This window comes from Dendropsophus ebraccatus, chromosome 2, assembly GCF_027789765.1.
Source record: "Dendropsophus ebraccatus isolate aDenEbr1 chromosome 2, aDenEbr1.pat, whole genome shotgun sequence".
Classification (NCBI taxonomy): domain Eukaryota; kingdom Metazoa; phylum Chordata; class Amphibia; order Anura; family Hylidae; genus Dendropsophus; species Dendropsophus ebraccatus.
The window spans coordinates 212,561,260-212,589,220 of record NC_091455.1 but is presented as its reverse complement, the minus strand read 5'-3'; the positions used below and the strand labels follow the sequence as shown (position 1 = coordinate 212,589,220).

The 27,961-nt window shown below is 44.2% G+C and overlaps 1 protein-coding gene across 1 annotated transcript in view; it reads right to left on the bottom strand.

Moving 5' to 3' along the window:
- CALCR (calcitonin receptor) overlaps positions 1 to 27,961 on the bottom strand; it is a 180,296-nt gene that overhangs the window by 51,139 nt on the left and 101,196 nt on the right. Inside the window, exons 3-4 of the mRNA XM_069959416.1 lie at positions 10,425 to 10,578; positions 1,769 to 1,879 (exon numbers count right to left, since the gene is read on the bottom strand). Coding sequence (XP_069815517.1) covers positions 1,769 to 1,879; positions 10,425 to 10,578 — 265 coding nt within the window. The remainder of the gene's footprint in view (positions 1 to 1,768; positions 1,880 to 10,424; positions 10,579 to 27,961) is intronic.

The window sequence follows — 27,961 nt, the reverse complement described above, 5'->3', positions numbered from 1 at the left end:
CTCCTGCAGATTAGGGGGCTATAAGCAGCTTAGATTCGTCTTCGTCTAACCTGCTGATAGTTCCCCTTTAAAGGGCTCTCCTGATGTGTGTGTGTTGGTTAAAGACTTCATTCAGTCCCTATTATATACTGCTTGTTGTCTAGGTTACCGACTATCCCTCTCTGCTCTGTTGGTTGTGCCCTTGCTGCTGACATCCTTGATGGCTGACACCTTGAGAACTGGTGAGTATACTTTTACAGCTTCTGTGTCTCCCTCTCAGATCACAGACGGCTCCAGGGGGCTTGTGGGTTGTCCCTGGAGACATCAGTAATCTCAGATGGAGACACAGAGATGAAAAGCTGATCCAGCTCAGCAACACTGCGTCCCGTCCTGACCCCCCCCCCCCCCTCCCGCCAAACCAGGAAGTAAGACGAGGATGCAGTGATGCCGAGCTGAACAAGGCAGGTGATTCCAGCTGAAACCCACTGGGGTTGTATGAAGTGAGCTGAGGAGCAGAACTTTATTCATACACAGCAGGTGCTGGCTCTTCTCAGCAGCCAACATTCATCTTCAATGACCAGCATCAGCATGATCACTGAACCTTGTTATTTAACCTCCTAAATGCAGTGACCAATAGTGATCAAAGCATTTCGGAGGTTGTCCAACAGGTGTTAAGCTTGTTAAACTTCCAATTGACAACCCTGCAATGCCCTTGCAGTGTTCTGATCAGTTATAATGGCAGCTGGTCGCCTCTGTGCCTGCCATGGTAGATCTGATCTGTGCAATCTGCTGCAACTCATCTATGCAGGACAAGAGCATTGCCTTAATTGCCTTTACAAACAAAAAAATCATCACTTCTAAAAAAAAAAAAAATACTATTTTTTTTTATTATAAAATGTGAATTAATCCACCAAAACAAATTGTAAAGGGGAACTATCAGCAGGTTAGACAAATCTAACCTGCTGATATGTCCCTCTATGTCCCACTTACCTTCCTCCTCTGCACTGTTCTACTGCAGTTAAGTAGTTTGCTCCATGGTCAAGGGAGACCATTAGGATCACCGGGGCACCCGTTAGGAGCACAGCCCGCCCCCATAGCGCCATCCGGCCCGCCTGCTCCATCCTTTATCATTAGAAATGAGCGGGTTGGATGGGACAGAACGGCACTATGGGGTGGGGCAGTGCTTCTAACAGGTGCGGCAGTGCTCATAACAGTCTCACTGGACCGTGGAGCAAAAGACTAACTGCACCGGAACGGCTCCAAGGAGGAAGGTAGGACATACCTTTTTCATTGGCATCCTTGAATTCATCTAACCTGCTGATAGTTCCCCTTTAGTCACCCTGATTTCCCTTTTTTTATTTTTAAAAAGGCAGAACTCAAAAAACATGACCAGGTTTGGTATTGTAATGTGCAGAAATATAATGTTAGTGATTCCCATTGGTGAACAGTGTCAACAAAACAAAAAGAAGGGGTCACATCAATAGAGATGAGTGAACCTCCAGCACTTTTGGGTTTTTTAGAGCCCGAACTCTCTGCATTTGATTACCGGCGGGTGAAGAGGTTGGATGCCGCCCTAGGGAGTCCTGGAAGCCTATAGCCGTATCGACTGATGTAAGGCAGGGCAGCATCCAACTTCTTCAGCCACCGGTAATCAAATGCAGAGAGTTCGGGATCAATAATGGAGGATCACTCATCTTTAACCAGATCGCTAACTTGGTCCAATAGGATTCAATGGCCTCTTCCAAGCTCCAGCTTAAGCAGATGGAGAATGGTGAAGAGTATACTTTACCTGTGGTGTCAAAATCTGGAAAATAATCCGGACAGTTCTGTGTAACGTTGTGTCCTGCGGGTGTATCATCCCAGCACAGCCATCCATCCCAGGTGCGGTTACAATAGATACCTGTAGATGGTAGGATGGATAGAGATTAATACCCCCATTCTAGTACCCTATCATTATCTTACATCAGTGCCCCCTCCCAGTCACTGCAGGATATATACAACCCAGCTTCTTATACAGCACTGGAGGCACAGTCACCGGGGGGCAGTATGATCCCACCCGAATCTACAGATAGAGAAGAGCTCGATATACACAGATTTATAACAAAAGCCTTCTATCTATTATGCATCTATCTGTGGTGTTCCACCAAAGTTGTTGCTATTATTTACACCCTTCGTAAAAGCCTGTACTTTTAAGAGTAAGGGGTGATGTAGTAGTACCAGAGTTTTGCCACAAGGTGTCGTTATTACAAGTATGCTCAGTAATTGCACAGATGTAGTACTCAAAGTGTTATTATTTATTTGTGTCACATTGATCTGTGTGCCAATGAAAGTTTTTTCTTCTCTTCACTTATCATCTCTCTTTACTTCTCACATACGCACTCCTCACCCACTCACAGCGCACCTTACAGGCGCTGTGGGAAGGAAGTCACATGGGTGGAGGAAGTGTAGTGGTCTTTTGTCTTTGGACTCTGTAGGGGAAGGACACAAGCCAGAATACTCTCTATAGCGGTCCAGTTGGGCCCTGGCTCCTGCAAGGTCCCCAGTCTCAGTTGTGATCTAGACGCAGAACACATGTACCTAGACATCTCTTCTTCTCAAGCAACTCCACTCAGCACTATGCAGTGTTAAACCTTCACTAGAGAGGACAAGTTAGGGATCATCCTAACCCACGCCGTGGACAAGGAGAGACACAGTGCAGGACAGTATCCATAAAGAAATTAAAGGAACTGATGCAGATAGAGCAAAGTTGCTAGAAGCCTATGAACTCTATCTCGCAGCACGGGTGTAAGCAGGGAACCCTCAGCATTCCGCTCATCACAGGTAACAAGGTCTGGGGCTTGTGTCACCCTCTAGGACAGGTCACTCAACACTAGTAGGAAATAGGTGGTGCAAAGACCAAAGAGTCAAAACACAGGCACAAGTATTCTCTCTCTTCTCAAGTATTCTTCTATTTCTACCTCCGAAGTTCCGGCAGAGCACAGTACTACTTGGGTTGGGACTCTCTCGACATTCTCCTCTCTACTCTCCTAATCCTCTTTCATATCTCTCAGCACGCAGCTCAGTCAGCACGACTGTATCACTCTTTCAAATCTCAATACAGATCTGGATCCTAAAGTATTAAGTGTCTTATCAAGTGTGAAGTGTTTCATCAAGGCACAGCTGTATGATCTACTGCCTACCTAAGTATCTCCAGAGTAAATAAGATTTTATTTAAGCTAAAGAGACTCTGTGATTCCTCGTCAAGCACCAACACAGTACACACACACCCCTTGGGTCATCTCCCCTTTCTGTAGGTGGCAGTACCAATAGTCCGGGTGGGTCACTTTTCCACTCCGCAACAACCCGACAGGTCACTGTCCAGAGGGGAACAAGGTATAGCTGACCCTTAAAATAAAAGCAGGTGGGCCACCATACCTGTGTTCCCAACCGGCACTGACGTCACAACATAACATCACTTGGCCCGGCTGTATCCCAGCCAAACACCATAGAACTGGCGCCACACCTCAACATCTAGCAATTGACCTTCTCCCTACCACTGGAGGGGTACACTACATCTTTCTCTCTCTCTCTCTCTCTCTATCTCCTATCTATCTACCTATCTATCTAGTTCTCTCTCTATCTCCTATCTATCTATCTATCTATCTATGTAAAGTAGATTGTCGGCACTCCGGATAACGTGAAAAAACAGTGCAAATTTATTCAAAGTTGTCACAGCATTACAGGAAGGCAACGTTTCTGTGGCCTCTCTGGCTTGAAAATGGTGGCGAGAGGCCACAGAAACGTTGCCTTCCTGTAATGCTGTGACAACTTTGAATAAATTTGCACTGTTTTTTCACGTTATCCGGAGTGCCGACAATCTACTTTACATATCTACAAGTGGGCTCGAGGTTGGAGTTCCTTGCCTGGCACCCTTATTCTCCTGAGTGCTGCTGAATTTACTTAAAGATATCTATCTATCTATCTATCTATCTCCTATCTATCTATCTCCTATCTATATATCTATCTATCTATCTATCATCTCTCTATCTATCTCCTATCTATCTATCTATCTATCTATCTATCTTGTTCTCTCTCTATCTCCTATCTATCTATCTATCTATCTATCTATCTATCTCCTATCTATCTATCTCCTATCTATCTATCTATCTATCTATCTCCTACCTATCTATCTATCTATCTCCTATCTATCTATCTATCTATCTATCTATCTATCTATTTATCTATCTCCTACCTATCTATCTATCTCCTATCTATCTATCTATCTATCTATCTATCTATCTATCTCCTATCTATCTCCTATCTATCTATCTATCTATCTATCTCCTATCTATCTCCTATCTATCTCCTATCTATCTCCTATCTATCTCCTATCTATCTCCTATCTATCTATCTATCTATCTATCTATCTATCTATCTATCTATCTATCTATCTATCTATCTATCTATCTATCTCCTATCTATCTATCTTCTATCTATCTCCTATCTATCTATCTATCTATCTATCTCCTACCTATCTATCTATCTCCTATCTATCTATCTATCTATCTATCTCCTATCTATCTATCTATCTCCTATCTATCTCCTATCTATCTCCTATCTATCTATCTATCTATCTATCTATCTATCTATCTATCTATCTATCTATCTATCTCCTATCTATCTCCTATCTATCTATCTTCTATCTATCTCCTATCTATCTATCTATCTATCTATCTATCTATCTATCTATCTATCTCCTACCTATCTATCTATCTCCTATCTATCTATCTATCTATCTATCTATCTATCTATCTATCTATCTATCTCCTATCTATCTCCTATCTATCTATCTATCTATCTCCTATCTATCTCCTATCTATCTATCTATCTATCTATCTCCTATCTATCTATCTATCTATCTATCTATCTCCTACCTATCTATCTATCTATCTATCTATCTATCTATCTATCTCCTATCTATCTCCTATCTATCTATCTATCTATCTATCTATCTATCTATCTCCTATCTATCTATCTATCTATCTATCTATCTATCTATCTCCTATCTATCTATCTTCTATCTATCTCCTATCTATCATCTATCTATCTATCTATCTATCTATCTCCTATCTATCTATCTATCTATCTATCTATCTCCTATCTATCTATCTATCTATCTATCTATCTATCTATCTTCTATCTATCTATCTATCTTCTATCTATCTATCTTCTATCTATCTCCTATCTATCTATCTATCTATCTTCTATCTATCTATCTATCTATCTATCTATCTATCTAATATCCTCTGAGTTATATTAATTTATTTGTTTATTCCTGTTAAATTCTTCTATAAAGACACTTTTAGATTTGTCAAGTCGTAGAAAGTAATTTTACTAAAGGAACAAGTGAATAATGTATTTTACATCATGCAGAAGTTAGTCTGAACACTGACACAGATAATATGTTAATATCCGTCATCTCCGCGCCTCATGTGTCAGTGTTGTGAGAACAGAACAAATGACATCCTGGGAGAACAATTCCTTATAATGACGGTGCGGTGGCGGCTATAGAGCGGATTCTATGGATCTTTTATGTACCTGTGTGTTTACAGAGAGTTGTTAGTGTCAGTGATCCCCAGCAGTTGGCAAACATGTCTATTATCCATTATACAGAGCGTAATAATATCAGGTCAAGTTATCTATAGTCAGCTTTGTGTTGTGCCAACTGCAATTAATGGTAACAATCTGTGGTTGTAATAAACTGTGAGGATATCACTGTAACCTATGTAGAGAAGAATACAGTATTAGGCTATGTTCACACTATGTAAGTGCCGCAGAAATCATGTCCATTGTACAATGGGCGTGATTTCTGCGGTACTTAAGTAGTGCTGCAGGCTGAGGGAATCTCGGACAGACTGTATACACATAGTATACACTGTGGCCTGGATCCCTAGTGGCGCCATAGAAAACTGACATGTCAGTTTTCTCCAGCCGCTATTCAGTGAATAGCGGCCGCAGAAAACCCTGTCAGTGCACACTATGGAGCGAGCAGCTCCGGATTCTTGCTCCATGTGTGCTGTGGGGAGTTCTGATGCGGGCGTGCACTGATGCACCCTCATCAGAACTCAGCGGTACTGCAGTCAAAATATCAATTTTCGCGCCACGTGACGCCTCTTCCAGCTGTGGTTCACAGCCGGAAGAAGGGTCACGTGACGTGAAAACGTTTTTTTGCTGTATGGATGCCGACCTGCACTTTCCTCCCTCCCCCATGTGTATGTGGACTTTCATGAAATAAAGGATGTGGTGAGTGCGCTTTACTGTTTCTACTGTTGCAGTTATTATAGTAGTTATATTCCTGTATATAGGAGCAGTATTATAGTAGTTATATTCCTGTATATAGGAGAAGTATTATAGTAGTTATATCCCTGTATATAGGAGCAGTATTATAGTAGTTATATTCCTGTATATAGGAGCAGTATTATAGTAGTTATATTCCTGTATATAAGAGCAGTATTATAGTAGTTATATTCTTGTATATAAGAGCAGTATTATAGTAGTTATATTCTTGTATATAGGAGCAGTATTATAGTAGTTATATTCTTGTATATAAGAGCAGTATTATAGTAGTTATATTCTTGTATATAAGAGCAGTATTATAGTAGTTATATTCCTGTATATAGGAGCAGTATTATAGTAGTTATATTCTTGTATATAGGAGCAGTATTATAGTAGTTATATTCCTGTATATAGGGGGCAGTATTATAGTAGTTATATCCCTGTATATAGGAGCAGTATTATAGTAGTTATATTCTTGTATATAGGAGTAGCATTATAGTAGTTATAGTCTTGTACATCTGGAGGAATATCCTTTGATCTTTTGACTTTCAAGTGATTACGACTGAGCTGCAATACTTGGCACAGCCATCACTAAATGTATGGTGTTTTTCCTCTTAAAGACACCCCACTATCTGATATTGATGTATATTCTACCAGGCCCAGCGTCTTATCCTTATCAAAGTCCCAGAAACCTTTTTTACTGATGATAACTTCTGTATCCTGTGAGATGTGACTGGACATGGGGTTTAAGGCTATTTTAAACTCAGACAAGAATCCATCTTTACAAGTTGCCCCCTCGGTGAGTCTCCCGCGCTCCACGGATTTTCTTCTCTGACTAATTAATAGTTACATTTGACTTTGCTCTACAGAAATTGCTATTGAATTCCTTTCACCGAGATGAAAATGTTTCATGTAACAAGCGCTGGCCGTTCTTTCCTTCGGAAAATGTCTTATTTTTTCTTCCCGCAATCGAAATACCTAAGGTCATTTCAAGGACGTGTGGTTTGCGGATGCCAAAATGGACCTGGGTGGACTTGTATCTAGAGAGATGTATGAAAGGAATTCAACTTAGTGGATGTCATTTTCTATGTGATGCATTCAACTTTCATGCAAAAATGACAAGTAGGCTGGAAAAATGGGTGAGCCTTTGTGTGGGCTGTCATGTGGCCGTCCCTACCCCACTGTAATTATGATTTCCAATTGTTTCAGAAGTGCTTGCAAATCTTTACTTTATACAGTTATATATTCAGCAATGATACCAGATGAACCACTTACTGATGAACATTGTGTTCCGGATCGCTGGCACAAACAGGCGAGATAAATGTCTGGTGCGTTATGGAAATTTCCTCGACTGTCCATAGACGGAGAAGAGAAATGGAAGACTGGTAATCTACATATCTCTACAATCTCTGCTGCTCATGTCATTGCTGTCTGGAAAAATCATGGTTATGATGGCAGAGATCTCCACGCACAGGACTATGGTCTCAGAACAGAATCTTTACTGTAACTTTACACCCAGCAGATGGCTCATCCACATTCATGGAGGTTAGTGGAGAGCAAACTTGGCCAATTATTTGGATTTGGCAACAATGTCCGAACCCGAACACTTAGCATGTGACTCCTGGTATCTGGAGAAGTTGGATACCGACCTGGGGGTGCCAGTAAACATGGATATAGCATTAGGCTTATGGCTACATCCATGTTTTCCAGGACTCCCTAGGGTGCATCCAACTACTCCAGACGCCGAGAGTCAAATGCTGAGCATTCAGGTTTTGGCAATGTCCTCCAATACAAGTTTAAAAACAATAAAAGATGGTGCAGATGGTACAGGTAATGCAGGTAGTAAGGGTGGTGGGCAGATGGTCTACTATAGGTGGTGCAGATTAAGATAATTTTCCAAAGACTCCTCAGCCACAAAACAATTGTAGACCTTTAGTAGCTGGGATACGGGTACTGGGACACTGCACTATGTAATGGATGATCAAAGTACAAGGAGGTGGATTCCCTGGATCACCGAGGACTGCTGGTGTTCCTTTCCCAAGGAGCGGAGTCTAAGGAGCTCCCGGTTTTCACGACTGCCCACCACAAGTAAGGATAGACTTTGCTGCGGGAAACTACCAAGTTGCTACCCTCAGAAGGACCTCGGTGACCACCGACTTAAGAACCTAAGGAGTGCTGGAGTCCGGGACTAGGTGCTCTACCTCTGCGGTAGAAGTGCAGGATGCAACATTAGGATGTAGTTCAGACTGATGCTGAGCTGGAACTGGGAATGGACTGAGATCCAAATAGCTAGAAGATCACTAGGAAGTGGCGTAGCCAGCGAGCACAGATGTGGTTGCTGACTGACAAACAACAACAACTGAGTAAAGAGAAGAGGAGGTGGAAACTACATATACCCTCAGGAGAACATACCAGAAGACTCCAGAGCCTGAGGGCTGAGCATATGAATACAGGTGGACAAGCGCGTACCTGCCACTGGAGGGAGCCAAATCCTCTAGGAGGCCAACTCAGAGCAAGAGAAGCTGCCAGAGGACAAGCAGGCGGAGAGAAAAGGGGGATGATTAGAGCGCATAGCCACCCAGAGAAGGTAGGGGGGTAATGGACAAGGCCACATGCCATTACATATGCACATATGGAAGCCACATGCTTTTACACACTATTAGTGGACTGACCCCATGGAGCTCAATATTCTAGGCTATGTGGCTCTTCCAACATATCCAACGTTTTTTGCCTCCGATGGGATCTCCACAGATTAAGGGAAGGCTGCCCCTTGTGAATGGAGCAGTAATGTGTTGGTCTGACCATCATTCCATTCACTATCATAGGACTCTAGTAAATGGTGAATAGTGGTAAGGTGGACGCTCTACCATCCCATTCACAAGGGGGACCTAGGAAGTGTTGTTCTTGAGATTACTGGGGGGTCCTGGTGATCCTGTGGATAGGTGATAAATGCTACTAAAAAGCAAACCCCCTGGGCTCCATATTATTACTCTTCATGGTCATAGTGTACTGAGATACACAGACATACACCACAACATGATAGGTGGAAAACCAGCTGAAAAGTCTTCTAATGGGACATAAACGTGTTCATTATTTTTCTGGCAACGATAAAATTTCTAACTTAAAATGTAATGAATTCATTGTTTCACGACACTGTATAAAATTAGCATCACAAAACAGCAAACAATATAGACAATTTAGCATCCGCATAAACACTATAAACATAACAACCTGTACTGTACAGCTATCTCATTACTAATGGCGGGAGGAAAATGGAAGGAAAGGATTCGCTTATTGCCGTTTCTTTTGCTTTTCTCACACAATAAAAGTTAATGTAAATGAAATGCTTGTTTATGGGTATAATAAAAAAGCATCGAAAAAAGCTACAGTACCTCTTGTCTGGTAAAACAAAACACTAGACCTCATACAGCTGTGCCAGCAGAGAGCTAATAAAGGTTCTGACACTGAGAAAGCGGATATGAAAAAAAGTCCTTTTCCTATGTGAGAAAATACAGCGCCTAAACTTCCATCTGTGAAATGGTTTAAAGGGGAACTCCAGATGAAAAAAAGTTTTCAAATCAACTGGTTTCAGAAAGTCTATTTAAAAAACTTAAGTCTACCAGTACTTATCAGCTGCTGTATATCCTACAAAAAGTGGCATATTCTCTCCAGTCTGACACAGTGCTCTCTGCTGCCACCTCTGTCCATGTCAGGAACTGTCCAGAGCAGCAGCAAATCCACATAGAAAACCTCTCCTGCTCTGGACAGTTCCTGACTCCTGCTCTGGACAGTTCCAGCACTGTGACTATCACCAAGCCCTAAGAAGTAACATATATCCAATTTGTAACACTGGATACTGACCAATACAAATATACAGAGTATACATGGTGTTATGTCTAGTATAGGAACTGAGGGGGCAGTACATGACCATAAAAAGAATCCCTGTATCATGCTCCACCCCCGCAGACCCTGCACTAGAGAGAGCAAAGTGCCGCTGTTTTGCCTGCAGTGTTCTCTAAGTGATACAGTGTATACAGTATATACATGAGTAGTACGTCAGTAGGAGTTTTCAGCAGTGTGAGTGAGTAGATCAGGATGGGTTCTCATACACAAATCATCAGCTCATTTACCTGATTTAGAATACGGTGGATCCCTTTTCATTCTCTCATAACATTTGAACTGTGAAATCATAATTTTTTCCCTCGCTCTGGCGTCCTCGTGTGCGAGCGGCATTAGTGTGGGATCAGCATAGTTTACTGTAGATCCATAACTCGGAACCATTCTCTGCATAGAAAGAAAGAAGATTAATGTAAACTGATGGGAGAGGAAGAAGGAAGGAAGGAATGAGGGTAGGAAGAGAGAAGGAAGGGAGAGAGAGAGGGAGGGGGAGGAAGAAAAGTAAAAAGGGAAGGAAGGAAGGAAGGAAGGGAGGGAGGAGAAAAGGGAGGGAGAAGGGAAGAGAGGGAGGAGGAGGAAAGGAAGGAAGGGAGGAGGGAAGGAAGGGAGGAGAAAAGGGAGGGAGAAGGGAAGAGAGGGAGGAGGAGGAAAGGAAGGAAGGAAGGAAGGGAGGAGAAAAGGGAGGGAGGAGAAAGGGAGGAAGGAAGGAGGGAAGAGAGGGCGGAGGAGGAAAGAAGGAATGAAGGGAGAGGGAAGGGAGGAGGAGAGAAGGAAGGGAGGGAGGGAGAAAGGGAGAAAGGAAGGGAGGAAGGAAGGGAGGGAGGGAGAAAGGGAGAAAGGGAGAAAGGAAGGGAGGAAGGAAGGAAGGAAGGGAGGAAGGAAGGAAGGGAGGAAGGGAGGAAGGAAGGAAGGAAGGAAGGAAGGAAGGAAGGAAGGGAGGAAGGAAGGAAGGAAGGGAGGAAGGAAGGAAGGGAGGAAGGAAGGAAGGAAGGGAGAAAGGAAGGAAGGGAGGAAGGAAGGAAGGAAGGGAGAAAGGAAGGAAGGGAGGGAGAAAGGAAGGGAGGGAGGGAGGAAGGAAGGGACGGAGTAAGGAAGGAAATAAAAGAAAGGCAACAAAGGAAAAGGGAGGAAGGAAAGGAAGGAAACAGAAAAAAGGAAGGGAATAAAATAAATGGGAATGAAGGGGAAAAAAAAGAAATGTAAAAACAGTGGGTGGGGTAGAGAAATGGTTAGGAGGGATATGAAATTATACAGGAAGTAGAGAAAATGAAGGAAGGCTGGTTGGGTGCTTGATTGATTGTCCTGGTGGTCTAGGGGCAGTGATGGGTAAAGGTCAGTATCCTTTGTGGTCTAGAGAAATGAAATGTACAGTAGGATTCCTGGTGGAGGGCAGTGAGGGTATCATTCATCTCTCTGGCTGGGTGTTTGGCAGGGATAACACTGGCATTGTTGCTTATGTGGGACACTCCAGTGGTAGTACTGTTCAATTGGGGGCTCTATTAGCACAACATGGGTACTGTTCGGACCTCGATGGTCAGGTGCACCCCCATTTGCTTGTGACCACTGAGGTTGTCTGGTGCAGCGGCTTTACAACTGGAGCATACAAAAAGTATGGATTTTCTCCTGCCCTTCCATACTACCTGGAATTGGGGTACGGGTCTTATTTTTGGGTCTGATCTGGGGCATTATAAAATTATTAAATTGATCAGAGGTCTGATTAATTATGTACACTTTAATGGTTAAAGTTATAGTTCTATCCTATAAGTTACTGGAATATTGCTAGGACGGCATCATTTACTAACTCTCTAGACGGTCTGGTTTGGTTTGTTATTTTATGGTCTGGGATCTGAATTAATTTAGTGGTTTGCTCTGAGATCCAAACCCATTTTATAGTCTGGTCTGGGGTCTCATTCATTTGGCAGTCTGGTCAGCTGTAAGGAGCAGTCATCTTGGAAGTCCTAGTTTTAAATTGCTGCAATTGCAATTAGCTTAATAGGAATGTGTCACCGAAATTGTCTTTTACTGATTAGAATCAGATACTAAAACGTGTTCTGTTTCTTTTTTCTTAATGATATTGCCTGGGCTGCTCTTAACAGCATTTAGTGACATGCTTTACAGCAAGATTCATGGACATAGACGACAATAGACAGACTCTGTCCTCTTGGCATGAATGTAAAACATTACTGAGCGCGCTCTGTGACCTCTGTGAAGAGGTCATTCCTCAGGGAGCTGCTATTGTCTCCTCTATCTACTGGTGTCCCATCACGCTGCAATGCTGTACAGATCACTTTACAGCAGCCTCCTCTTATCACCACAGACACAACAGGAAGTCTCAGCTAAAGCCCCTATTACACGCGGTGGCAGCGAGTGAGTGAGTGTAGAGGGGGCTGCCCAGGTGGTCTGCTGCCGCTGCTCCTATTCGACGAAGATGACGGCAGGAGATCGCTGCTATATTAGTCGTTTGTCTTTCAAAATGTTGAAAGACAAACAACTGCAACGATCAGCCGACATCATTCACGTCGGCTGATCGTTGCCTTGTATTACACAAGACGATTATCGGCTGAACACAGACGGTAATCATTTCATGTAGTAAGGCCTTTAGTTTTAGCCCCAGTGGTGAGAATGGAAGCTGCAAGATATCAGGATTATTTTACGTTATAGATAGAAAAATGGAAAATAAGAAAAAAAAAAATCACCAAAAATTTTTATTAAATGTTTAACATAAAAATATTATTTACACAACAGAGTGGACCACCCACCCACTTTATACAGGTTTCCACCCCTGGGGTATAAGACTCAATACGGTTCCATTAGTATTATTTGGCTAACTCCCTGTATCCTCACGTATCAGACAAGGAGAAGCTGACAGGGAGAGTTATGCCTTTCCAGCGGAGTTACCTTTTATACAGCCGCCGCTTCCATTTTTTCAGCTCCATTGATTTTATTTCATGTTCTGTTAATTCAACCCCATAAATTTCCTAAACTCTTCCATCTTCTGCCGATGGTCTGGAGCTCAGCTCAGCCTCAGGAGAAAGCGGATGGAGGCTTCAAGGAAAAACCTGACAGTCGCTCAATGGCCGTAGTTTCCTGGGGACGTTTTTGTGGTTTACCGCCATCAGTTCTGTTTAGACACAATCTGGTATATATCTATATGTATCCTAGAAATGTAACAAAGGGGAAAGGGAACTTATTGGGTTCATTCAACCCTACGCTGTCAAGAGTTTTGAGGAAAAAGACCACTCTGACATTTACGAGATCTAAATAATAAAATAATTCTTAAAGGGGTTGGTCACCAAAATTTTTTTTCTTTCAAATCAACTGTCAGAATGTGCCAGAGATTTCTAATTTACTTCTATTAAAAAATATCCAGTCTTCCAGTACTTATCAGCTGCTGTATGTCCTGCAGGAAGTTGTGTATTCTCTCCACTCTGACACAGTGATCTCTGCTGCCAACTCTGTCCATGTCAGGAACTGTCCAGAGCAGCAACAAATCCCCATAGAAAACCTCTCCTGTTCTCCAAACTGGAAAGAATACACCACTTCCAGCAGGACTTACAGCAGCTGATAAGTACTGGAAGACTGGAGATTTTTATTAATAGAATTAAATTACAAATCTCTGTCAAATTCTGACACCAGTTGATTTGAAAGATTATTTTTTTTTGGATGAATTACCCCTTAAAGGTGGCCATACACCTTTAATAGCTATTGGCAGAATGGGCTTCCTATGGGGAGGTGTAAGCCTTAGCCAGTCTGCTCTGGTGGCGGCTTATCTCTCAGAGAACAAAGGGGTCGGGCAGTGATTATCTATCATGTCCGACCTCTATTTCCTCCAACATCATCTGTCGGTGGAGCACTGAGAGACCCCCATACGCTGTATATATTGATGGGAGACCTTTAGGTGCCATGCACATGACAGTGCAATATCTTTGAATGACGGTCCAAAAATTAAAAATAAAATAAAATAATAAATAAAAACAAAAAATGACTGTCAGCCTTCACAGTCCATGCCACCAATGAGTTAGCTGAGACCTTAAAACTACCATGCCCGATAAGGTCTTCCAAGGGGCAAGATCTGAGGAGAACAAACAGCTCATAAGTGCCCCCTATAGGAACTGACTGACATCTCATTTTTCAGGCCCGGACAATGCGGTCATTTTAATCAGCCTTGAAGGTCAATCAGATCTGTGATTGTCATTAAAGGCTCCGCAAACAGTCCTATAAATCCTGCCGATAAGCTGCTATTAGCCTTGAGAACTACGCACCTCATTGAAAAGATAATGTTAACCGAGAAAATTATCCAGATTTTAATTTCTCAGGAAATCTGTGGGCAGGTGAACCACTCGTCATTTATAGTAATTGAATAGCCATGATGATGATTATAGACGAGATAATGACCGACACGGGAGAGACGGATGACCCTGGAGACAATGAGTACTGCAAAAGAAACGGCACTATGTAGCCAAAATATAAACGTTATAATAAACGAGAAAAAGAAAAAAAAAATTGGGGCAGACATGGCAATATGCCTCAGCTCATTCCATGCAGCAGTTCACATAGCCCTGTACTGGAATATACAGCATCCCACTATGAGAGTTATTGCTGCTCTTCATAATGGTAATGTGCACTTTTATACAAGAAATAAAATAAATACAAATATAATTAATTTAATTAAAATTATAATTCATTTTATTTATTTATTTTTTCAAATCAACTGGTGCCAGAAAGTTATACAGATTTGTATATAACTTATTTTTAAAAATCTCCAGTCTTCCAGTACTTATCAGCTTCTGTATGTCCTGCAGGAAGTGGTGTATTCTCTCCAGTCTGACACAGCGCTCTCTGCTGCCACCTCTGTCCATGTCAGGAACTTCCAGAGCAGCAGCAAATCCCCATAGAAAACCTCTCCTGCTCTGGACAGTTCCTGACATAGACAGAGGTGGCAGCAAAGAGTACTGGAGAGAATACACCACTTCCTGCAGGACATACAGCTGCTGATAAGTACTGGAAGACTGGATATTTTTAAATAAAGGTAAAATACAAATCTGTATAACTGTCTGACACCTAACTGTTTATTAATTTTTTTTTTTTTTTGCCAGCGTACCCCTTTAAGGCAGGTTGCACTAGCAATACTAAGAAGGTAGACCTGTATATTCGGACTATAGACCACACTTGGTCAACTTAAAAAAAAAAAAGACTTTTTGTAACATATTTTCTTCGAGAAGAAACAAGTTGGATCATTCGATAGGTGATGTCAACATTTGTACATTAGCTTGAAGTACGATCGGTATAAAGTCCGGCAGCTTTCTTATGAAAAGGTCAGCGTAGGATTTGTATATTACGGTAATCGGCGCTGACTGGCGAGTCCGCATGCGGCACAGTGTGGCCTATGGGCAGTTACTGCTGATAAAACTCCCACAATACTTGTGTATGAAACTTCTTCTCACTCCCAGTTTATGATGGAGATGAGGACACAGGATACTTCATGCCGCTTCTGCACATCACATTTTCTCTTCTTTCAAAGAGAACGTATTATCTCGAATTTTCAATCTCGATCAGGTATTGGAACATGCTTTTTTTTTTCTTATCTGTTTTCATTTTTATAAATGTTTTTGTAAGTGATTATGAAGGCGGCCATCTTGCCTGAACTATTTAAACAGCATTAAGAGATTTGCTTTACAGCAAGCCCCATGGCTATAGGTAACAATAGACAGGAGCTGTCTCATTCAGATGAATGAGAAAGGCTTCTGGGCAGGCTCAGTGACCTTTATACTACAGAGAGGGGGGATACAGAGTAAGCAACCGCTATATTTATCTGTATTTACCAATGTACTCCTGTCTGTGATGATAAGGAGGAGACTGCTGGGAAATGATCTATACAGAACAGGAAGTCGTGGCTTAAAAAGGGAACTCTGGTAATTCTTCTAAAAGTTATAAAGATTTGTAATTTACTTCTATTCAAGAATGTCACGTTTTCCAGTACTTATCAGCTGCTGTATGTCCTGCAGGAAGTGGTGTATTCTCTCCAGTCGGACACAGTGCTCTCTGCCGCCACCTCTGTCGATGTCTGGAACTGTCCAGAGCAGCAACAAATCCCCGTAAAACCTCTCCTGCTCAGGACAGTTCCTGACATGGACAGAGGTGGCAGCAGAGAGCACTGTGTCAGACTGGACAGAATACAACACTTCCTGCAGGACATACAGCAGCTGATAAGTACTGGAAGACTTGACTTCTTAAATAGAAGAACATTACAAATCTGTATAACTTTCTGACACCAGTTTATTTGAAAGAAAAACATTTTCGCCAGAGTACCCCTTTAAGGTGGGCATACACCTTCAATAACTGTCAGCAGAATGATTGTTTATCTGACAGTTCTCTTCATACACCAGAACATTCAGTACGGCCGAGCGTCCCTGCGTTCTCTATGGTAAGGAGGAGGCTTATTTCTGGCAGCGGCTTTTCTCTCTGATAATGGATTGGGCAGTGATTTTCCATCCAGCATGACCCTTATGTCCACTGTCATCATCTGTCAGGAGAGTCCTATATACTGTATACTGATGTCTGAACTCACTGCAGGTAGTGGGTATAGCCAACAAAAGTACTAAATTTTAGGCTTAGTGGCCAGAATGGAAACTGCAGGAATTCAGGATTATTTTATCATGAAAATTCTTGAAAAATATGTTGAAGATAAAGGCAATTATCTCCATGAAATCCGTCTCCTGTGAGTCACCTGTAATATATGGCGGGATTTATCATAACAAGATGATTGTGGCTTGTGTGTAATAAGTAAAGATGGTAAGAAGTCGCAGCAGTCGTCATCCTCCTCCTCCTCCCCTGCTATACGCAGCACCTACACATCCCCATGCTAGAAGACATTGCTCCTCATACGTCTCTGGACAGATGGTGGTGTCCAATAACCAGCCGAGCGATAACATTAAACACGTTTGCTCCCCATATATTTCATTTTGCTGATCACAAAGGAATTTGGCGGCATAGTTCTGACTGATCGTGGAACGTGCCTGGAACCCCTGCTGAGTATATAAGGTGTTGCAATACTTCAAAAAGGACACGAGGATTCAACACTGTATGCAGTAAATCAGGGTTCTGTTATTGGATCCACATGGACAACATGGCTGTAACAAGAGGAGAATGCACCACTACGGGCCCATTCTAGGTTTTCTGATGCCTGAAATGGCGCCCCCTAGTACACACTCCGCCAAATCAACCCCCACCATTAAAAAAGTAAGGTGTGTGCAGCAGACACACAATGCATACACACAATCTAGCTCCACCATACATCACCCTGCTCAAGCACTACGGAACCTTCCAGGCGATGGGGTCAGTGAAGTCAGTGGTGAGTAGCAGACAGTATCATTTATGGCCACTCCATGGAAAATGCCGCCCTTTATAAACTCTATAAATCTGCCGCCTGAGGAATAAACTCCTTTGGCCTCATGGCTGCGGCCCTGGTACCACTATGTATAACTACTCAATTAGGATTTCCAAACCCCCTAAGCAGCACCGCCACTTTGTACTTATGTAAATGTCCAGTTTGAAGGCGGGCCCAGTGCACCGATATCTCCTCCCCTCATTGAGGCGTTAGACCGTGGGCAGACTTTATTCTGAAGGCCGTGCTTCACTGATGGGAAGAGAGAGCAGTGCACCAAACCAGACATTTGGATAAGTAAAAACCGGGTAGTAGAGTGCTAGTCTCGCCGCCAGGGCGTCAATCATCCTCACATAGCTTAAAGTGTCGCTGTCGTTTACATTAGTACAGGCGATTTTAAGAAACTTTGTAATTGGGTTTATTAGCCAAAAATTTTTTATCATGAAAAAGCCAGGTCATGACGGTTGAGGTCGAGTGGTTGAGGCGGGACCCCCGTTACGGCCACTAACTGGCTGAGTGGACTTGACAGGTCACGACCTGGGTCCCAACTCAGACCAGGAAGCGGCCGGGGACCCAGGGGACCTAAGTGGGGTACGCAGCATCAGCGTTGGAACAAGGGAGGTGAGAGCATGCTATTTCTGCCTCTCCGGCACTTTCACAAACAATTGCCCGGACTTTTCCTTTAATGGCCCCTTATGTGGCTATAGGAACTAAGAGCGAGTTATTATGTTTAATTGTTTCACCCGAAATAGATAGAAAGTTATTGTCACAGAAATCCCAAAGCGATTCTCTAGCAACAGGTTAATGGAGCTCACGCCTAGTAACTCTCTAAGCTGCACTGATCTGCTCCAAGACTCCTGCTGTGTCTCCTGGGCTCATAAATAAACCATAAAACGCCAGGTTCTAAGAGAAGCTATGGAAATAGGTTGTGTGTGTTAGACCCGGCAATCGCCCTCTGGGGTCCCCCACTATTTCGCCCCCCACTATTCAGCCCTGGACTCTCCCCGACATGGTTCCGAGGAGAACTCAACAGATAGATCAGATTTTTTTCCAAAAACAAATAAATGTGAAATGATAACTATAGTGTTCCTCCGAATAGTCTGGGTCTTATATTATTTATTTCTCTGCATAAAGGGTGGGGCTTATTTTTGGGGCGTCTTTTTCCATGAACAACAACCACAAATGGTCAATTCTTTTCTGACATTCCATGGAGTAGCTTGTGATTTTTGAATTCATGTCGTCTGGTGGTAAAACTGGACTGTGTTGTGCCTGGTGCTCTAAAGCGCCTCTACATGGCACCATTCTCTGTATCTTAAAGCAAAAGTGTCACCTAAATTTTATTTTACTGATTACAGTCAGATACTAAAACTTGTTCTTTTATTCTAATCTGTTTCTATTTTCTGACTGTAATTTTTTTTATTTCACTATTTGTACATTGTTATGGGGGCGGCCATATTGCCTGAGCTGTTCTTAAAGTGTCACTGCCATTTAATTAATTTTTTTTTTGCAGAAATCAATAGTACAGGCGATTTTAAGAAACTTTGTAATTTTGTTTAATAGCCGAAAAAAGGAATTTTTATCATGAATAAGCAGTTTGAAGCTCTCCCCCTGTCTTCATGGTTTTCTATGGAGAGGGGAGGGGTGGAGGAAGATGAGGCACCAAAACAGGACAACAAAGAGTTAATAAACAGCTACATTAGCGGGCTATCTCCTCTGACAGTCAGCACTGACCTCTTTGACCTCTGAATACTGGCTTTCATACAGCTCCCACTGTGTAATCCTTTGTTCTCTGCTGCCGACTAATCTCCCTCCCCCCTTCCCTCTCTATAGGTTACACAGGTCTCCACTGATGTAAAAGAACCGAGATTTCCTTATAATGAGCAGTGAATGAGAGAGAGGAGGGAGGGGGGGGGGACCAGGGGAAAGTATTTCTGAATGCAGATAATGGTATATTTGCCTAATAAATCCAATTACAAAGTTTCTTAAAATCGCCTGTACTATTGATTTCTGCAACAACAAAAAAAAAAACGACAGTGACATGCTTTACAGCAAGCCTCATGGACATAGACAACTATAGACAGTCTGTCCCCTTGAGATAATTGTGAGACATTACTGAGCGCGCTCTGTGACCTGTGAAGCGGTCTTTCCACGGGGAGCTGCTATTGTCTCCTCTACCTAATGCAATGCTGTACAGATCACTTTACAGCAGCTTTCTCTTATCACAGACCCAACAGGAAGTCTCAGCTTAGTTTTATCCCCAGTGGTGAGATTGAGAACTGCAAGATATCAGGATTATTTTATAATATAGATAGAAAAATGGAAAATTAAAAAATATGTCACCAAAAATTCTTAAAAATTAGTTTAACATATAAACGTTAAAAAAACAATACAAAATTCTCTGATGACATATTCTCTATAAAGGGAGCCTCTTTTGTGCTGTCTGAACCAAAAGTCATCAGGGCGGTGCCTCGTGGCTTCTGCCTTTCCGTCCAGCCTCGAGTGATGGACCTCTCACTATATCCGACCACCATTAAAACATGCTACCATGGGACCACCAAGATGACTCATGGTTTGGGCATGTCTCCTGTCCAGAGCAGGAGAGGTTTTCTATGGGGATTTGCTGCTGCTCTGGACAGTTCCTGACATGGACAGAGGTGGCAGCAGAGAGCACTGTGTCACACTGGAGAGAATACACCACTTCCCGCAGGACATACAGCAGCTGGTAAGTACCAGAATAGGAGTAATATATATAAATCTGTAAAACTTTGTCAAATTAATTTGAAAACGATATTTTACTCGGAGTCTCCCTTTAATGATTTTAGTCTTGGACTAGATGCCACATAAGGCTAAACAAAGCTGTGTCATCCTTACTGTGCCGTTTCCCTTGGAGTTTTCCCTTTAATTCCACAAGAATCCAGCAGCAATGAAGCTGTGTAATACATCATCAGACTCCGCAGGTTTCTGGGGTAGAACACTCAGCCTCCCACAGAGCCTTTACGGCAGCACACGGAGGCTGTGTGCCTCCCTGCTAGGGTATTAGTGAGCTCCGCTATGTGACTGAAGCCTTCCAGGCCGGGATCAGATTATAACACTATGTCATCTCGCCTTCTGTTACTATACAATCCCTTTATACTCAATGCCGAGAATTGTAGGGGAGCTCCGTGTAAACAACACGCGGCACTGACGCCAATTGGTTTCAGTGGGCGCCATAAATAAAGCGCAACTATTATGAATAAGGTGTGTATAATGTAGAGTCTACGTAACGCATTATCCCATAATTGCAGAGGATACGGGGTGCCCATTATTTGCCACCTCCCGGGGGGTCCGCTATGTGTTCTCAATGTAATCGTGCCGAGCAGCGCGGATAAAGTAATTGGTTATAATGAACCTTCATCAATAATAATGATGTAAGTGACGGCTTCACAACAATGTCAGTGCCGCGTGGCGCTACCAGTCTAATTCTAACCTTGCGCAGAAATTTAACCCTGTGATGACGCAGGATACGAATAATAAGAGTAGTAGAAGCCACATCTAGTGCAAGTGTGCCGATGCAATGGCCGAATACACAGCTGATCCCTGCTCTAAGGGTGGAGATCAGAGGACCGTTTAACCCTTTAAAGGGCAACTACAGCGGAAAAGTTTTTTTTCCAGATGTATTCTCTCCAGTCTGACACAGTGCTCTCTGCTGCCACCTCTGTCCATGTCAGGAACTGCCCAGAGCAGGAGAGGTTTACTATGGGGATTTGCTGCTGGTCTGGACGGTTCCTGACATGGACAGAGGTGGCAGCAGAGAACACCGTGTCAAGATGATGGAGGAGAGCTGTGTGATTGAGGGGTTTATATGGTATTCTATAGTAGATTTACTGCATGTTATAGTCTGGCAAAACTAAAGGGTAATCCTGATTAACAAAGACCTTCTAGATAGATAGTAACAGGGGCATAGCTGGGATTCATGAGGCCGTATAGCAAAAAACTGTAATGGGGGCCTCCCCTCCCCTATGCACAACAGAAAGCACTGCATATATATGTTGCAGGGAAACAATAGAATCAGGGATTTGATTAAATCCCGGGAAATGATGAAATGACTGCGCTGTTCCATCATTTCCCTGAAGAAAGTCAGGTATTTGATCAAGTCCCTGATCCCTTTCAGGAAAATGATAAAATAAATGAGTTGCCAAAGCATTGCTTCACCTTATTGGGCCTTCCTGCTCCCCGTCTACCCTGCCGCTCTGCCTTCCGGGAAGAGATCTGGCGCCATCTTGGTCCTTCTGCTCTCTGGCCGCCCACTGCTGTACATGCTGGAAGGCCGGCGAAATATTGGTCCTCCTGCTTGCTGTCCGCCCGCCACTGTGCCTGCTAAGCCTGTCTGCTTCACATCCGCCCGCTGCCTACCAGGAGGTCCGGTACCATCTTGGGCCTGCTGCTACCGTCTGCCCTGCCTCTCGAGAGGCCACCGCCATCTGGTGCCTCCTGCTCCCCGATACTGTGCCTGGCCTGGGGTGAGCAATAGATGTGGTGCTCATAGGCCACGCCCCCGCCCTCCCTCATTTTACACCTCACAGCTCTCGTACCTTACCAAATCCTCTCTATTTGACTCCTGACTGGTTCATTTCATCATTTCCCTGAAAGGGATTAGGGATTTGATCAAATCCCTGACTTTTTTCAGGGAAATGATGTAACCGCGTTGTCATTTCATCATTTTTCAGGATTTGATCAAATCCCTGGATTCTATCATTTCTCTGCAACATATAGATATCGGATGGCCTGATCTGGCCAAAAAATAAAATCTCCTGCTTCCTGCAGCCACAAGAGTGACTGGCAGAGCAGAGAGCCAATGGCTGCTTGCTGCTTGCGACTGTATTTAACTATAAGGGCCCATTAGAAGCATTATTAAAGGGAACCTGTCACCCTCAAGATATCGAGACGGAGATATCCCTGTCAAAAGCCCGGCACGCTGCAGAGATGAGTCCGACGCCCATAGAGAATGGATGGAGCCATTCATTCTCTATGGGCGTCGGACTCATCTTTGCAGCGCACGCGCACGGCTTCCAACAGGGATATCTCTGTCCCGGGACCGGGTCTAGGCACAGGACTTGGAGAGGAGTAAGTATAAGGGTCTCTAGCGGGGGGTCGGGCGGCCTTCCCCCCGGCAAGGGGGGTAATAGGTCTCCTTTAACCTTATGGTTAATTACATAGGTGCAGGAGCAGACTATCTTCTGCTTAACCCAGGGCCGGCGTCAGCACAAGGCTTACCTGGGCAAGTGCTGGGGCCCACTGCATCTCTATGGGCCCAGAGAGGGAGAGGGGCACAGTTTTCTGATGTTCAGCCTGCTCACTGTAGTGCAGGGTGAGAACTGAACATCAGAAAACACAGAGAGAAAAGGGATAAGGACCTGATCACAGGACCTAAAGGTCCTCAACCTTACAGTGTGGAGAGCAGCCACAGTGGAGAGGAAGAGGGAGAAAACTGAGCTGTAAGTGCTGTGTGTCAGTGTCAGTCAGTCAGTGTCTATGTCAATAATGTATGTTTGTACATGTTAGTGGTGTCTCACGTTATTATGCATAGTGTGTAAATGAGGGGCCCTTCTGAGGCTCTGTCGCCCAAGGGCCCGCAAAAACCTGAAACCGGCCCTGGCTTAACCCCTTATGTACTGCAGTGTGTAATTGACCCAAATGCTGCAGCACAAAAAAGTTACAAAAACAGAAGAGAAGGACACCTCTGCTTCACTGCTCATGCACTAATAACCCCTGACCTCTGCAGAAGCTCCAGAACAGAGGTCAGGGGTTATCAGAGCAGTGAAGCAGAGATCTGCTTCTCCTTTGCTTTTTAATCCTTTTTTGTGCTGCAGCATGTAGGTGAACACTGGGTCACTTACAAACAGCAGTACATAAGAGGTTAACCAGAAGGACAGGATGGCTGTTATCCTTCCTCTGCATCCCCGGGCCCCCCTCCTGCACGAGCCCCATAGGAGCTGCCTGGCCTGCCTCTATAGTAGCTACACCCACTGGATAGTAAAGACAATACAGTTACACCTCTATACAGTATATGATGTTATTACACATTGTGAGGTCGGTTCTCCTCAGTGATATCACATACAGTAGCTGTAGTGGTCGCCGGTCTCAGGTCTCCGGATAGTTGCAGGATGAGATATGCAGCAGTTTAGCAGCCGTACATATGATGTCACTCCTAAAAAGCCAAGTAAATGACGTCATACATACGACCACTAAGCCACCACCAGTGTCTTGTCGGCTGCTTCATTGTTGAAGAGAAATAGAAGTTAGTGCAGACTATGCAGACGATACATGTTTAGTAAAGAAGCATTTCATCACAGATTAGTATAAACAGGGCAGGCTTCATCTTCTGCAGTAAAGGGGATAGATATATACACTTGGTTGGAGTGTACACACTGTCTGGGACACGCTGCCTGCTGCTGCACACTCCTACCACTGCCGCCTCTCCTGGGCCTTTAACCGTGACAGATGTCATCTATAATGTATGGGCAAGGAACCATAGGACATGTAGTTTCTATTATTTGTAAAACCTATACAAACTCGAAAAATCTAAAATGTTCTAAAAAACTAATCAGATGTTTTATGTGGAATTAGGGCAGGATACCAGTATAACGTGGGTCAGGATGGGGCAGCAGGATACCAGTATAACGTGGGTCAGGATGGGGCAGCAGGATACCAGTATAACCTGGGTCAGGATGGGGCAGCAGGATACCAGTATAATCTTGGTCAGGATGGGGCGGCAGGATACCAGTATAACGTGGTTCAGGATGGGACGGCAGGATACCAGTATAACCTGAGTCAGGATGGGGCAGCAGGATACCAGTATAACCTGGGTCAGGATGGGTGGCAGGATACCAGTATAACCTGGGTCAGGATGGGGCGGCAGGATACCAGTATAACCTGGGTCAGGATGGGGCGGCAGGATACCAGTATAACGTGGGTCAGGATGGGGCGGCAGGATACCAGTATAACCTGGGTCAGGATGGGGATGGCAGGATACCAGTATAACCTGGGTCAGGATGGGGATGGCAGGATACCAGTATAACCTGGGTCAGGATGGGGATGGCAGGATACCAGTATAACCTGGGTCAGGATGGGGATGGCAGGATACCAGTATAACCTGGGTCAGGATGGGGCAGCAGGATACCAGTATAACCTGGGTCAGGATGGGGATGGCAGGATACCAGTATAACGTGGGTCAGGATGGGGCGGCAGGATACCAGTATAACCTGGGTCAGGATGGGGCGGCAGGATACCAGTATAACCTGGGTCAGGATGGGGCAGCAGGATACCAGTATAACCTGGGTCAGGATGGGGATGGCAGGATACCAGTATAACGTGGTTCAGGATGGGGCGGCAGGATACCAGTATAACCTGGGTCAGGATGGGGATGGCAGGATACCAGTATAACCTGGGTCAGGATAGGGCGGCAGGATACCAGCATAACCTGGGTCAGGATGGGGCGGCAGGATACAAGTATAACCTGGGTCAGGATGGGGTGGTAGGATACAAGTATAACCTGGGTCAGGATGGGGTGGCAGGATACCAGGATGGGGCAGCAGGATACCAGTATAACCTGGGTCAGGATGGGGCGGCAGGATACCAGGATGGGGCAGCAGGATACCAGTATAACCTGGGTCAGGATGGGGCGGCAGGATACAAGTATAACGTGGGTCCGGATGGGGTGGCAGGATACCAGTATAACGTGGGTCAGGATGGGGTGTAAGGATACCAGTATAACGTGAGTCAGGATGGGGCAGCAGGATACCAGTATAACCTGGGTCAGGATGGGGCGGCAGGATACCAGTATAGCATGGGTCAGGATGGGGCGTCAGGATACCAGTATAACCTGGGTCAGGACGGGGCGTAAGGATACCAGTATAACGTGAGTCAGGATGGGGCAGCAGGATACCAGTAAAATGTTGGTCAGGATGGGACGGCAGGATACCAGTATAACCTGGGTGAGGATGGGGCAGCAGGATACCAGTATAACCTGGGTCAGGATGGGGCAGCAGGATACCAGTATAATGTTGGTCAGGATGGGGCGGCAGGATACCAGTATAACCTGGGTCAGGATGGGGCGGCAGGATACCAGTATAACCTGGGTCAGGACGGGGCGTAAGGATACCAGTATAACCTGGGTCAGGATGGGGCGTCAGGATACCAGTATAACCTGGGTCAGGACGGGGCGTAAGGATACCAGTATAACGTGAGTCAGGATGGGGCAGCAGGATACCAGTATAACCTGGGTCAGGATGGGGCGGCAGGATACCAGTATAGCATGGGTCAGGATGGGGCGTCAGGATACCAGTATAACCTGGGTCAGGACGGGGCGTAAGGATACCAGTATAACGTGAGTCAGGATGGGGCAGCAGGATACCAGTAAAATGTTGGTCAGGATGGGACGGCAGGATACCAGTATAACCTGGGTGAGGATGGGGCAGCAGGATACCAGTATAACCTGGGTCAGGATGGGGCAGCAGGATACCAGTATAATGTTGGTCAGGATGGGGCGGCAGGATACCAGTATAACCTGGGTCAGGATGGGGCGGCAGGATACCAGTATAACCTGGGTCAGGACGGGGCGTAAGGATACCAGTATAACCTGGGTCAGGATGGGGCGTCAGGATACCAGTATAACCTGGGTCAGGACGGGGCGTAAGGATACCAGTATAACGTGAGTCAGGATGGGGCAGCAGGATACCAGTATAACCTGGGTCAGGATGGGGCGGTGGGATTTCACTTCTTATTGGTGAGTAGTTTTCTCTTTGCTTCATTTTATTGTAGAAGAATTTTTATCTATGACCCATAAAAAATGATTTTTTTGTATTTAGTTTTCGGTTTGGAAATAAGAAGAATCCAATACAGATTCCAATATCTGACGCCCAAAATCATAATTACCATATAAATGAGGCTTTATCGTCTCTGCACCGGCGCTGGGTATGTGTGAGCGGACGGCAGCTTGGAAATTCTCAGCCTTATCGCTCGGAAAAATCAATATAAAAGATACAGCGCAGCCTGACTGCACATCACTGGGCTATGCACATCCAGGGACCGAAGCTTTAGGCTGAACTCTGCTTTATAAGACCGGACAAATCCACCACCTCCCATAGCAATGTGAATATGTCTCATCTATCTGATCCCAGGTCTGGATTGCTGTATTCTGCTACAGACCAAGAAGACACACACACACACACACACACACACACACATATTATATATATATATATATTTTTTTTTAAATACGTTCTTAAAAAAAATGAAATAATGACATTACCTAATAATATTCTCACATTTTCCCTCCTTCTCCAGATTTAATGGGATAATGTAAAGGCAGCAATACTCTTAAAGGGGTTCTCCAGAGGAAAAAAAAATGTTTTTAAATCAACTGAAATCAGAAAGTTGTACAGATTGTACTTATGAGCTGCTGTATGTCCTGCAGGAAGTGGTGTATTCTCTCAAGTCTGACACAGTTCTCTCTGCTGCCACCTCTGTCCGTGTCAGGAACTGTCCAGAGCAGCAGCAGCAAATCCCCATAGAAAATCTTTCCTGCTCTAAACAGTTCCTGACATGGCCATCAATTCTTTGGGTGAATTCCGCTACAGAAATCCCATAGAAGTCAATTGGGCTATGAATTTCTCCTTTTGGCTCAAATTCTGCCAGACCTCAAGAAGAGAAAATTTAAGCCAAAAAAACTTTCCTCCTCAATTCCTCGCCTATACCCTTAGGCTGGGTTCACACTACGTATATTTCAGTCAGTATTGTGGTCCTCATATTGCAACCAAAACCAGGAGTGGATTGAAAAGACAGAAAGGCTCTGTTCACACAATGTTGAAATTGAGTGGATGGCCGCCATATAACAGTAAATAACGGCCATTATTTCAATATAACAGCCGTTGTTTTAAAATTACAGCAAATATTTGCCATTAAATGGCGGTAGGGATGGTCCGAACCCGCCGAGGTTCGGGTTCGGCTGAACCCAAACGCTCGGCATCGGATTCCCGCTGTCTGCCTATGGCTATGGCTGTATCCCAGTTTTCCAGGCGTTCCTCCCGCTGGATCCGCCCGCTGCACGGAATCATTGCGGATGGTTCGGGTTCGTACGAACCCCGTCCGAACCAGGTTCGGACCATCCCTAAATGGCGGCCATCCACTCATTGTGTGAACAGAGCCTTTCTGTGTTTTTAATCCACTCCTGGTTTTGGTTGCAATATGAGGACCACAATACTGACTGAAATATATGTAGTGTAAACTAAGCCTTAGGCCAACCCAATTACAACCCAATTACAAAACTTTGTTAAAATCACCTGTACTATTGCTTTCTGCAAAAAAAAAATGTAAACGACAGTGACACATTAAAGTGGCAGCAATCGG